This window comes from Eleginops maclovinus, chromosome 1 (genome assembly GCF_036324505.1).
Source record: "Eleginops maclovinus isolate JMC-PN-2008 ecotype Puerto Natales chromosome 1, JC_Emac_rtc_rv5, whole genome shotgun sequence".
Classification (NCBI taxonomy): Eukaryota; Metazoa; Chordata; class Actinopteri; order Perciformes; family Eleginopidae; genus Eleginops; species Eleginops maclovinus.
Window position 1 is genome coordinate 3,290,152 of NC_086349.1, and position 14,301 is coordinate 3,304,452.

Sequence of the window (14,301 nt, forward strand, 5' to 3'; positions counted from 1 at the left end):
CGTGTCCGCGTACTGCATCCGTCACGGACCCACTATTTTGTATCAGCTACGGACCCATTCCGGACTCATAAATGTTCCGGGCCGGGACCGTTTTGGATCCGTGTTAATGAACTTACTTTCTTATTAAGGGTAATCCTAATAAACTAAACCAGTTAAGCATTTGTTTCAAACAGGCTTTGTATTACATTCTAATTTGGCAGAAAACACACTTGTCTTGAACTGCAAAAGCCACATTTTAGGCTAATAGCCTACAAAAAAATAACCCGACAAATGATAACTGTTGTATTTAATGTATTGTATTTAATGATTGTTGATCTCTTTCGCCTTCCTGGTGGCCCGATCCCCAGCTAAATTAAACCAACGTATGGCGTGCTTGCTGATGTCTTCGTCCATTGCAGACTTGCAGGCAATTGGGTTTTTCCTCACGGCACCTGTAATCAGACAGAATTCATGTTTGTGACGGAACATTTCAATCGCACATTGGCCTATATGACGATGCGACACTGGAAAACCCAAGCAAACAAAATATTTACGGCTGACTAGGTGGGGTTCGACAACAATAGGCTATAACAAATATATCCAAGCCTAGAAAGTCTCCGAGCAGTGTAGAGTAATATGCAGAGACCACTCGATAGTAGAACTATGAGTACTATCCTAGTTAACAAGCAGTCATTTTAACCGGATAGTCAATATAAATAAACCTTGTTGCGATAGAACACGTTCTCTTCATATAGAACGAGCGCTTTTTATGCGTGTTCGCAAGGGGAAAATAGTCCAATCAATCTAATGCAAAAACGGCTAAACAGAGAAAAATGTAGGCCTAATAGTAAAGGTTCATACTGACTATTAAATACCTATGCATGATATATTACAAATATTCCGATTGATATAAAGTAGGGCCTGTGTTTTTTTTCAAGGTTAAAGAATCACAGTTAGAATAGAAATAGAATAGTTGATCACAGTTTAAAATGTTATCCTATTCACCTATCTCCTATGTCTCCCAATGGAAAATTAATTTGAAATCTCCAACTTTGACCTTGAAAAAAGTAGGCCTATGTTTACATTTTTAAATATCTTGGTCAGTAGAGGACAGTGTTCAGTGTCCAGTAAATGGCTGGAACAAGCCAGGTGCCTAGTAGGCCAGGTGCTGGATTGATACTTCTGAAGCCAGACTATCCACCACTAGATAGGACGGTTATTGATAAAGGGTGGGGTTATCGATAAGGGTTCCAAGACGTTATTTATTTTTAGTCAGAGCTGAGCAGATTGAATAGGGGAAAGCCGTGCTGAATTTTAGAGTGTAACTTTATTTAGTTTAGTGATTAGCAGTGTTTATTATTTTCTTGGGGGACACCTCCTTTTCCCCCACATTTCAGACTGTGAGATGGCAGGAAATAAACGAAGACGATTCATTTTGTCTGCTGCCTCCTTCATCCTTTTGAAGTGGCTACCGCTCAGCGCTACAGTATTCTATAATGTTGTGGGCAGCATTCTAGACAAAACAAAAGCACAATACTGCTCAAATTCAATGATATACCCTGACTGCACATGCAAAATGCTCAAATTCCATGACTTTCCATGACTGGAAAAACCTCTATTGAATTTCCAGGACCTCTACTGATATTCCAGGACGGGTGGGAACCCTGATATAAATGCATGGAAAACAAACTAATTAGAAAAGCTGTGAATTGTGGATAGGTACTTTGTGGCTGTGTTTGAACAACTACTTACAGAAAAGAAGAGGCCTAATGGCCATCCGGCTGAAAGCCCTCTTTGAATTCACCCCCTTCCAGTTTATCTGGTGGGCCACAGCAACCCCGAATATTCGACCAAGGATGTTCCAGGTTATCCTCTTCAGGTCCTGGCCTCCGATTATCGATAAAGAAGATATCTAAAAGGCATAGAGTAGACACTTACGATTCACATTTTCTTATGGACGATCTATAGGAACTTATTGGCTCCATGCAAAAAAAAAAAAAACTCACAATTTGCTGTCGAGTGGAGGCATTGGCCTGGTCTTTAAGTAGATCTTCAAAGGCATCTACTGCCTGTAGGTCCTCCAGGGGAAATTGAACGTTGGAAATCTCAGGTCCTGTCATCTCTGGCGTGGGGCAATTTTGGCGGCTTGCCAGGAAATCCAATTTAGCCAGAATCTGCTCGTTCTGGTGAACGATTTTCTGGAGCAGCGTCAATTTCTGGACCTCAAACGCTATTGAAAAACATGTAACATTTCTGTTATGGCACTGTATTCTCTTCTTCGAAACACTGAATGGAATATTGGTGTAATTTCAATGCAGTGTATATAATACCATATCATGTTTTACTGTTTAAGTCATTACTATTATTATTGCATTCATTGTGTATGTGGGCCAACTGCAGTACATAATTAAATCAATCTTGCAAGCCAAAAAACACACCATGGGCCAGATTTGGCTCATAGGCCTGAGTTTGCAATTTCTGAGTGACCTAGTAACCCTTTAATGTATCAGGTATTGCTCACCAGAGCAGGGGGCATCATGGTTCATTCCTCCATGCCTTGCTACGCTGGATCTTGGCGCTTCAGGAGGTGGTGAGAGTGCGGGTGCTGGTGCTGTTCCTGAGCGTTGGTGAAAATGGCAGTGTAAAAGAAGAGAATACAGTGCCATTAAAATGGTGTTCTTGTGCTAACCGTGGCTGATAAAACAAATGTGCTTCCATATTTAATAATTCAGAAATCAGTTCCTACCATGAGTCATCCTCTGCTTCGAAGCAGTTCCTCGGATGATAGGGGAGCTTTGAAGCTGGGACACACCTGCACCATGGCAATGGAGAGAAATTTGACATGTTAATATTTGGAAATGGTTTAGTGATTAGTGATCCTATTTAAGAAAATTAAAAAAGCTATGGACATGTCCCCTGCACCATAAAGACCAATGCCTGACGTTTTCTTGCGTTATATATTCTAAAGGAAATGAGAATTTACTATACTCATACCATTAAAATAATGGAATACCCATACTGTTTAACCCCTTCGCGTAGGGTGCTAAAACCTGACTGTCCACAAAATTGTATTGACCAAGTCTTACTCTATTACTTAAGGCACCCTGCAATGTCATAGTAATGTTGTTATGATGTAGTTGAGCATTTCCAGCAAAGTGTGAACAGGCCCACTGGCAGGCCCATCTACACTAAGAGGCCACGTAATGCAGTAAAACTGCTTACTATGTGGACCAACTGTAATACACATTTGAAACACACCTTGGGCCAGATTTGGCTCATAGGCCTGCAGTTTGCAATTCCTGAGTGACCTAGTAACCCTTTAATGTATCAGGTATTGCTCACCAGAGCAGGGGGCATCATGGTTTATTCCTCCATGCCTTGCTACGCTGGATCTTGGCGCTTCAGGAGGTGGTGAGAGTGCGGGTGCTGGTGCTGTTCCTGAGCGTTGGTGAAAATGGCAGTGTAAAAGAAGAGAATACAGTGCCATTAAAATGGTGTTTCTTGTGCTAACCGTGGCTGATAAAACAAATGTGCTTCCATATTTAATAATTCAGAAATCAGTTCTTACCATGAGTCATCCTCTGCTTCGAAGCAGTTCCTCGGATGATAGGGGAGCTTTGAAGCTGGGACACACCTGCACCATGGCAATGGAGAGAAATTTGACATGTTAATATTTGAAAATGTAATTGCATGAAATCTTGCATAACGCAGGTGTATTCTGTTCATTTAGTATAGATTGACCAGGATATATCCTCCTTCATAACAAAACTATATTCATCAGCACTAACATTGTAATATTACCTCTATATGTTTTCACACATTTTATATGTTGCTGATTGTGTACTGTAAGTTGCTTTGTATAAAAAAGTTTGTCGCTTTGGATAATTGTTCAATATTATGCCAGACATCAGTCTTCACCTGGAGAGTTTACATTACCTTCAGGTGCCCCCATGTCCTCATCGCTGGAGGTGTCATCTCCAAAACGATGGCTGTTAAGTAAGCATATAATTACTGTTATATTAGTATACCTGGTCTCTTGACAATATTATTCCTGCTGTTACCAGCACATAGAAGCTGTGCAGGAAACCTTGAACTTTTGAACAAGGCAAATCTCACTTACACTGCCCTCCTAGGACGCTTAGATGGCAGACATGTCTCCAGCTCTGCATCCGTCTGCAGCTCGGAAGTGTTGCAGCCTTCCCCATAGGACCCGAGCATCGCCTCAGCATCCTTATAGTGGGCTAGAAGGAAATATTTACATTATACAGCTGCACAGAGGATTGATATACAGTAATATGCAACAGAGCACCCCTCTGAAATGTCAGGAAAAGCTCATTGTAAAAAAATGTATTTTCCTACAGAGATGCATAGTAGAACACTTGAGTGTAATCCTAAGAGCATTAAACAGCCCTCCATTGACCTGAAACTTACATACTGCAATTCATTATTGTGAACGTCAATAACAGCAGTATAAAATGTTTCAGAAATCACATGAAATCTTTTAGGAACATGGATTTTACCACAGCTTTTGATGACCCGCATATCGTATTGGAGCCAGTTTGGCTCTGGCTCCTCACAGTTAGCCACAGCTCTTTTAATTCGGTCAGAGCTTTTGAAACTTGGCCAGGACACCTCCCCATCGTCACACCAGCTGTCTGGCACCACAGCGATGTCGTTCGTGGCGGTGAAGGAGATGAGGTTGAAAGGCATACTACATATAGGCAGAAAGAAAAAATAATCACCAAAAAGTAATAGCATGGAGCTCAGGTCATGACAACAAGCAAGTCTTAGCAGTCACGGTCAATCACATGATTGTTCACGGATTTTATGTTATAAGATATCAGGATACAGGATATGAAGTATGATAACATAGAATGTATTACTAACTGATATGTGTAATAGCATTTCATCACTCAAAGTGGTTCGCGGGTTTAGCTAGCTCATGGCTAGCTAGCATTCTTGCTAAACACAGGCGGCTACAAGATAGACGGTGGTCACTTCTTGTATAGCACCGATGTATAACGGTATTATAACACTAGCTTTGAATTATTTGTGTAACAACTATCTAGCCCCTATAACTTATCGGCCATCTGTGTAATACAGACTAGTCTATCTAGCCATATGATAGTGGCAATTCACCCGCACCATTGCGAACAGTTCTGTTCTACCCATTCAGGGAAATCTGGAAATCTGTTTTACATAACTTACACCGTTTTCCTATAATTGTATTCCAAGTCATAAGCAAGTTTGACAATATCCATATAATGAAAATTATATAGGGACGATCTACTTTTATGTAACAATATAATAAATGTAAAAATCAATACTTACTTTGCGAGCTCAAAATTATGCTGTGCTGGCCGTGCATCCGTTGGAATGATGGCGCGTCCGCGTCTGCGTATCCGATACGGGTGTGTCGCGGAGCCGCATTTTGACAGTAGAGGCAGAAGGACTTTGGTAGAGGCGCGTCCGTGTTTGTGAATCAGATTTGGATCCGGTCATGATCCGCGTTTTGACAGTAGAATGTGCGGCGGCGCGCGGTGGCGACGCTGATCCGCCAAGCGGAACCAAAACGAATGTGACAGTAACGCGGATGTGATGACTTGAAAGCGGATCCGTATCGGAGTCCTCTGCTGTGTGGGGTGTCCTGATATAACTGCCAGCTCACCAGAAATAACTGTTCTCCACTTTACCTCATTTGTGGAGCTAGATTCAAATGCTTTACGATGAAACTGGACCCAGTCACATGAAGTACACTCAACTTTGACAGAAAAACAGTCAGTGCGCCAGACAGCCGCGTCAACTGCACCCAGCATGCAGACAGTGGAAGGGTACGTGGAGTGTCTCCTGTCCCAGGTTCTCAACACATTAATGAATTATTGTGAAGCTCGTTGGCACAGCTGCTGATGCATTCCCTTCTGTCCTCCTGTGAGGGCAGCGCGATGATGAGTTATTTTTCTGCAGCTTGGCACAACATGACACGCTCACCTCCCCAGATGGTCCTCACTGTGATTCAGTCAGTCGCCTTGTCTGTTGCTGGGCAGCATGTGCGGGCCAATGAAACATCACACACACTTCGGAGCTTAGTTCCACGTGGAGAAAAACCAGCAGCCACCAACACACATTATTTTTGCCCCCTGAGGACTCTTATGAATTAATTTCTAACGTCTGCCAGTCAGCTGTGGCGCCGGAGAGGTTGTGTGTGGGCATGGGACTCATGATCAACGAACATTTTCCTCCTTTTAATGTCGTTATGAGATTTTATTACACAGCTTTTGTCAATTTGAATAATCCAGAGGTCTGTTAATTTTAGCTAGCAGATCACTGCTAAGGAGAACAGACTAATACTAAGGAAAATCAAGGGACTATGTTTAGTAGTCATATCAATCCACATAAAGAAGTCCGGTCAGTTAACATCAGTTGTGGACAACCAATATTAATTTTCAGAAAACACAGTGGAATACTTTGTGGATATTCATTTTCATATTTGTGTAGTGCACAACACTTGGCGTGATGTGGATCATCATGGCTAAACTGTCCCCAGTAAAGAAAAGAAAAAGAGAACAAGAGAAGGAAAGAGAAGACAGAGCGCTGGATGTCAGAGAAATCAGTAGAAGAGAACAAATAGGAAGTAAACACTGAAGGGAACCGCAGAAGAAGACAGACAGGAAGTCAACATCAAAGGGAACAGCACAAGAAGATAGACAGGAAATAAAGACAGGAAATAAACACTAACGGGAACAGCAGAAGAAGAAAAACAGGAAGTAAACACTATCAGGAACACAGTATGGGCTCTGGCAGTGTTTAAAGACTGGTTAATGGAAAAGAAAATGTGAACAGACTTGGACAGGTACAGAAAACCTCGATCAGTGCTGCCATCATTTTAAGTGACACATTTCCTGCCGTGGATACAATACAATACATTTTTTAATAAATAATATAATTTAATCAATATTGTGAGTCTAGTCGTTGGTTTATTTAGTAAGTAACCATGGGATAAGAGGATTTTCGTGGAGATCCTGCTCAACCTGTAGGTGTTTTTCATCAATGACTGCCTCACTATACATGATCCCTTAAATATTTAATATATTATTATGTTATTATATCAACATACCAATAAACAGACCTACAGAAAGTCACTTACAGAAAAATCTTTGAAAAACCCCCCACAATACTGATGTGTCAGAGGAGTTGTTTAGAAATGTAACCGTATTTAGCAGGACAGATGAGGTTAAATTATGGCTAAAATAGTCTCCCTGATCTAATGGTAAGCTTTTCAGGAGCAAACAAAGGATTGCAGGATGTAAGCAACTGAACCCCTGCACTGATAAAATAATGACTCACTTTTCACTAAAACCTCGAGGGAATGGATTCTCTCGGAATGATTTTTTCTCAGATTATCTCAGGCCTCACAGATTGCCACTCCTACATGCTTTTGTGATTAGCACATGTGTTGTCGCCATGGAAAAGCTATAAACTGTGGCTGGACTGGATTATGTTCCACCTGGTCGTGTTAACCTGACTCCTTACGCATAACATGCACATTATCGTTCCTGGAATCATTTCAGAAAAGAAGAACTGAGGTTTTGTGACCCAGTAAATTAGTAAATCATCTGAATAGATGTACTGTGTATCACTCATGTTACATCTTTGAAAATAAAAAGTAAAAAGGAGAAGAAAAACAAAAAGACATGTATGAAAAGAAAGAACGCCGCCCTGGATTGCGTTTGATTTTAAAACCTTTTTTTAAACAAAGTATTTACCAGTGTTCCAAGTGATGGTGCCAGATTGATTTTATTGTTCATACCAAGAACACATTGTCCCTGGTGTTCTGAATACATTGTAAACTGGGCTGCCATGTTGGAATGGCAATAAATCAATCAGTCATTTAATAAACTCTTTGATAACCCTTACATTCGAGGGTGAAGAATAGATCGATGGGGAATGTAAGTTCACAGGCTAATAAAACAGACACACTAACGGCGCGGAATCAACCCTAAACCCCAGATATGTCAGGATTTTACCATTTCCGGTTCCCTCCTTTTCAAGTCAATTGTTTTTTTCACATGTTTTTTTTTTAATGTTTAGACATTTTGCATAATAGGTGACCTTTAATAAATGATCATAGCCATCATGCCAACATTAGTCAGCCTTACCTTGGAGGAGTTGATGCACAGCCATGCAACCGTGATGTAGTTCCTTTATAGTCTAACTCTAGCTTTTTACTTCAGGCGGTTTCATTTTGTGTTAAAGGTCCCCTATTATGCAAAATGCACTTTTTTATGTCTTTTATACATAAATATGTGTCCCCGGTGTGTAAGGAGACTCGCAAAGAGTCAGAAAATACAACCCTCTCTCTTTTCCTCCTAACCCACATTTCTAAGAACGGGGGTACAAACGAACTGATCCAGATTTGCTGCCGATATGACATAACTGAAATGTGGGCTGGCTTTACATTGAACCCCTGGCAACGTCCCGTCCACGTGACACATCCCAACCTATCGTCCGCAATATACAGTCGGAGCTGAATCCCCTCTGCAGCACCTCTGTGTGTCTGTGTGTTCAGCAGGATGTCTGCAGGAGGGACTTAGAGTTGTTGTGTATATAATACATATAATGTCTCTGTTCTAGTGGTGAACACTGAGAAGTGTTTCAGAAATAATGCTGGATGTGGTTTGGAACATAATATGGCGTTTAATTTTAGCTGAGTTCCTCCGTTAGAAACTTTTCTCTTCAGACAGAGAGCTGCATGCGCTCCAAAGGGGCGTGGCAAGCTTCAGCTCAGCTCACAGAATCAGCACTTCAGGAACAGAATCAGCACTTCAGGAACAGGGCCGAAATAGAGGGGGGTGAGGCGTGCTGCAATGGATGATCTGTTTGGTATTTTCAGCAAAACACTTCACAGACATGTTATGTATAGATATTGCCCTACAATATATTGTTCAAATATAGCAGAATAGGAGATCTTTAAAATGTGGTAACTGAACAAAAAAATGTAAGTATCAAAAACATTTGCTTATTTCAGGCAATATAACAAAATCAAATGGTAAAATCCCTTGTTGATGGGGGTCCTTTGATGTTGACTTCCTGGTTGGCCTACAAAAATACGTCGTTACTGCACCACTCAGCAGCCGGGAGACAGATGCGATACCTGTAGTGCAGTTTAATGTCAATTACAGAAACATGGCTGCAGCAGGATATTTCTGACAATGTTTCCATTGATGGCTTGCAGATTGTTCGGGCGATAAGGGAATGCACCGATAGCTTCATCATCAGTCTTCTGAAAGTTGTGACTTTTCCGCACAGTGGACATGGAAAAACTCCCAAAGAAAACCCAAAGATAATGGGGGAAAAATGGAAGAAACCTTGACGAGGGCAACAGAGGAAGATCCCTCTCCCAGGACGGACAGACTTGCAATAGTTCAATCAGGAGAGACTCGTTTTGATGAAACAATACATATTTATTGGTAAGAATACACAGATGAAGTAATGGTGTTTGGCGGTTAGACCCTGTTTTGCGGGAGGATCATTCTGCAGGGGATAACCGAGCCAATAAACCACTCTGGGGTCTAGACACTGGTGGAGGCATGAAGGGATTGATGGAGGTTGAAAAAGAGGAGTGGTTTGACCACTAATGGCTATACATCTCCACATCAACCTGCACCTGGCTGTGTCCTGAATCAAACCATTTCATATTATCAATATGACTATTGTGTCAGTGGTGCATGTCCCCCAGTTTAGTTTGCCCAGCTGATTTGTCTGTCTTGTCTCCTGCCCTTCTGTTCCACTCTGGCCTCCCCTCAGCAAACCCCCCTCCCCTCCAGCCCTTCATCCTGCAGATGTTGGCGTGACTTTGTGGTTTGTCATCTCAGCACAAAGGCTGCTCTGTTGAGGAGGGCCTGGCATCGGCCTGGGCACCTGCCAGCATAATCTGTGCTAGACAGCCGCTCACAGAGCCCAGGGAGGGTGGGCATTAGTCGGGCATGGAGCATGGAGATGGGGCTTGTTACAATGCAGGAATTGAGTCACAGCTGTAAGGGTGAGGGAAAGGGCATACTGTATATCCTTCTTACAAGAGGTAACTTGGTGTGAATGTTATTTTAGGGCCTTTCTTTTGATGTTGTGTTTCTTTCCAAACGTTCATTGACCCCTGAAAGATTTCCTAAAATTGACAAAACTATAAAAAATATGTTCATGATAATTCAATCATCAACACATTTCATATTCAGTGCACAGTAAGGAGAGTGATGTCTACTTAAAAATCTGTCATCAAGCAAATTAGACATAATAACTATCAAGTTCAGAGGTTATACATAGTGGAACCCCTCGCTTGTTCCAAATAATCATGAGCCCTATATCTATTGGTGTGTCCTCGACCATTTTAAAATTGTTAATATTCAGCCACTGTCAACCAGGTTTACGATAACCATTCTAAATGTTGTTGGATGCTATCTTCAAAAAAAGTACTGATCATTTGCAAATAAAGGAAGTTTCTCCTACAATATTGTAGTATTGTAATCATGTGTATACATATTAGTTTAGCTTTCAAAATCAAATCCAATTCAAATATATGCAAGAGAAAAGACATATCAATACCTGAGTTTAGTATGCAGGACACGAAAGGAATGTGACCTTGAAGATATTTAGTTTAAAAAAACGTGTCCTTTTCTCAGTGTTTATTTTTTGTAAGTTTACTAAGTTAAGTTGATTCATTTTTGAAAAACCTGCTTTTCACTAAGCATAATAAGGCAGTAGTCTATAGTCTAACAGAAAGTACAGTTTTGAAAAGCAAAAATATTATCAATCGAACAGAAAGGGCCTTGTTTGCAGTGTAGTCTTTTCGACCTTGACCTTCTGCTGCTTGGCAAAAATACTAAATGTGAGGATAAAAATATTGTAAAAGATTGAATAAAGTAATGACTGATAGCTTGATTTATGTTGTTAACTAATTAATTGTATTTTGTAGTTAGTGTGAGAAGGAAAGGGTGCATTAGAAACTGTTTCTCTCTAGTACTTTCATTTACATGTTTTTGTTACATTTCTTTTACATTTGGTTGTGTTTCTTTTGTTTTATCGTCTATTGTGAAGCACTTTAAAGGGATTTCATGATATGACGGGCTTTGGATTAAACCAGTAATAACTTTCTGATACTTCATTGTTAAGATACATCCCAAGAATTGCTTCTTACACGCACATGTGGCAAAATAATGATCAAGGGGGGGCTATAAGTATGCACAGCCATTAAAAAGGGTTTGTGTTAAATTGCTCAGACAAACGGCAAGAAGGCGTACTGTTCTGTGATGCTTGACCAAGTTTATGCAAATAAAGCGAGTTGATATTTTCGTGACTGGTCAGCAGTGAATGGACTGTGTAGTTTTAATTTAAAATGCATGACACATCTGCACTGAGAGATTGAAACACAAATATCATAGCTGACAATTCCAAAATATCTCACACACACACACACACACACACACACACACACACACACTCATACATTATGGACTCCTCTGCTGTTTAACCTGAACCAACACCAATCTACTGTAGATGGTGCGTGACTGCAGCAGTGGGATATTGTGTTACCCTGTAAGTATCTTGCGTGAGAATGGGCTGGCAGGATTTAGCCCCATAAGCTGTGCTGGGTCGGGGGTATCTATGGCAAGCGGCCTCCCTGACCCTAAGCCTCTCTTCCCGGGTACACGGCTGCCACACCTGTCCCTACATATGCAATATCACATTCCCTGGCTCACAACAACAACCATGAGAGTGGGATGGTGTGTAAACGATTAATGTGTATGTTTAGGTCAGACCGTAACACTACAGTACATATGTATAAGTGTACCATTGATTCATCATTAAAGTGGTTTCTTTTCCTTTTGCCACAGAAGAATATTGAAAGTCTCTAAAACTCTTCATATTATTTTATATGTCATCAATACATTGAACGGTGGAGATTATTCGGTAACACTTTATTTTGATAGTCCATCTGTTGACACTCTATAAGTAATCATTTGACATTCAGAAGCATGTCAACCGTGTATCAGTTCACAGGCTTCAGCACCAGTCAAATAGACAAGTAACATGTTTTTTGCAACATGTTATTAACCTCTATTCAACGTTACTATTTGTAGATTGTCCGCATCTTCTAAATCAACAATGAACTACTCAAAATTTATCTGTCAGTTGAAAGTCAACAGGATCATGTCAACTATCTGTTGATAATCTGTTGAGTCAAAATGTCAACTAAAGATTACATTAAGGATTAGTTGAAGATCAACAGATAAACAGATCAACTAAAGTTTAGTTGAATATCTGTTAATTGTCAACCCTAACCCTAAACTTTAGTTGACCATCAGCATACTTTTAGTACTAAGCGCTTGTAGGCGTGTGTTAGGGCTATCCAGTTAAAGTGAAAAACAGTTGAGAACAGTAGAAAGTCTATAACCTATCAACAGAACACATTCATCCACTAATGATATGCAACAGACATGGAAATAAAGCGAAACGTTTTGCACAACTGAACACGAACACTGTATAACTGACGGCAATACCAGGCTATAAAGCACAGTAAAACAAACACTGTAAGCAGCATATCAGAGACAGACAGCTCTTTTATTTTAAGAATATAATACAAATAAAGTTTGTCACACATTATCTCTCAGCTGGTAGTTAATACCAGGCAAACAAAAATAAATCACTGCTCTGCAGATGTTTACAGTTTAATAACTATAAATAGAAGAAGAACAAGACTGACCAACAGAAGAACATTACATTACTGATCTAGAACTGAGGCCAAGGTCAACCTTTAAAAACAGGACGACTCCCCCACAACAACAACAACAACAACAACAACGTTCAGCCCACATTCAGGATATCTTGACAGAAAAGGGGATGAGCTGTTGTTGCTTTTCATTTCAATTATCTTTTCTGCCAATTCACCAACAATTGTTTTCTGACAAACTTGGGCTAATTTCAAAAGTGTGTATTTACCCTTGAACTGGTCTAGGACCCTTTTGTCCACTAAACCTCTGCAATTGCTGCAGTGTCTTTCACAGCATTTCTGGAAACCCGAGTTTTCTGGAAAGCTTTGCTCATCTTGAATACTCTTTGCACAAGTTTGAGGAAACCCCGGTATCTTCTCACCACATCTGAGATGGAAGCAACTGAAAAATAAAGAATACATCAATGTCAATAAATGTTATGGCCGCCCAAGGATTGTTGTGACGTATTGTGTGCAGTGTCTTAGTTGCAGGGTGAGACATAGTGTTTCCCACATATGTTCTCTTGTAAAGGGACTAAAACTTGGATAAATGTGTATGACCTCCCGTTTGTTTTAGAAAATGTGCGTTGTATTTTATAGTAACTAGTGTGCCTGTGTGCGCAGTGTGCCAGTTTAGTTAGATCATTTGCTATTTATTGGTAAAAAAAAACATATTGGTGGTAAAAACTGCATCACAATGTACGATTCTGCATCGATGCAGTGACAGAACCTAACTTTGAGTTTGGTTTCATATCAACTTAGTGAGTGTCTTATTGTGTTTTGCTGTCATTTTCTAAATCACTAGTTTCTCTCCTCTCCTCTGATCTCTGTTTCCCCGAAGGCAGACCTTTACACACACCCGGTGTGAGCGGAAGTGAGAGACGGCATTCAAACGATATGCAGTCCACTAACTTGTTGCTCTCACTACCAACAACAGCTGCTCTGCTATGCCAAATTCACACCAGCCACTAGCCGATCAGCGGAGTGCGACTCGCCACAATGATGACATTTTTCTGAGGCGTTTTCATGTGTTACAGGCGAGAAGAAATTATTTGCAGCATAGGTCAACATGTCAAGACTCAGTTTACTGATTGGCTGCGGTTACTCTCTGGTCGCACTTTTACTACTAAAAGTTAAAATATCCCCAACTTTTAGTTTGGCTGAACTTCCCGGCAGAATCAAACGTCCGCTGTGCGCTCAGAGACATCGCATGGCAGCTCACTGCAGGCCGCTCTTCGCCGCTGCTCTGGTGTGAATTCGGCATTACAACAATGTCGGGCTGCAAAAACCTGCACGCAGGCTGAAATACAGTCATGTTGTTCTGTCGGGAGATGCAAGGCCAAGTAAGAGTAGTAGAGCTATGAATAAGGGAAGGTGTGTAGCCGCTAGGCAGTGTTAATACCATCGGCTTTGAACTGCATTCAGATGATGTCGGAATAATCTGAACAATTATCTCCCGGCCCATTCGACCCCCAAAACAGTCAACCTAGGGGAAACATTGGGCTGCAGAATGATTAAAGTTTTGTTTTTATTAAGTTTATGCGAAGTGGGTCACAGGTACT

At 40.8% G+C, this 14,301-nt stretch overlaps 1 protein-coding gene across 3 annotated transcripts; it reads right to left on the minus strand.

Annotated features, from left to right (window-relative positions):
- Positions 1-276: 276 nt before the first annotated feature.
- Positions 277-5,609, minus strand: LOC134874820 (uncharacterized). Of its 3 annotated transcripts, XM_063899242.1 has the most exons (11): positions 5,311-5,609; positions 4,500-4,690; positions 4,100-4,220; positions 3,916-3,968; positions 3,548-3,613; positions 3,322-3,417; positions 2,726-2,791; positions 2,501-2,596; positions 1,986-2,209; positions 1,732-1,891; positions 277-431 (listed from the first exon to the last, which is right to left on the minus strand). In XM_063899242.1, the coding sequence occupies exons 2-11, from the start codon at positions 4,687-4,689 to the stop codon at positions 301-303; spliced, it is 1,203 nt and encodes a 400-aa protein (XP_063755312.1). In that variant the 5' UTR covers position 4,690; positions 5,311-5,609; the 3' UTR covers positions 277-300. The 3 variants fall into 3 exon arrangements, with proteins under 3 accessions (XP_063755312.1, XP_063755225.1, XP_063755141.1); XM_063899155.1 differs by lacking the exon at positions 5,311-5,609 and having other exon boundaries at positions 3,322-3,411; positions 4,500-5,286; XM_063899071.1 differs by lacking the exon at positions 5,311-5,609 and having other exon boundaries at positions 4,500-5,285.
- Between the last annotated feature and the right edge of the window lie 8,692 nt (positions 5,610-14,301).

Bases quoted from the DNA above. Each gene is read 5' to 3' on its own strand.
- LOC134874820 (XM_063899071.1), bottom strand. From the start codon at position 4,737: ATGCTATTACTTTTTGGTGATTATTTTTTCTTTCTGCCTATATGTAGT. The intron at 2,597-2,725 runs GTAGGAACTGAT...ACCAACGCTCAG, and splicing joins GAAGCAGAGGATGACTCATG to GAACAGCACCAGCACCCGCA. The intron at 432-1,731 runs GTAAGTAGTTGT...GTCTGATTACAG, and splicing joins CATTAGGCCTCTTCTTTTCT to GTGCCGTGAGGAAAAACCCA.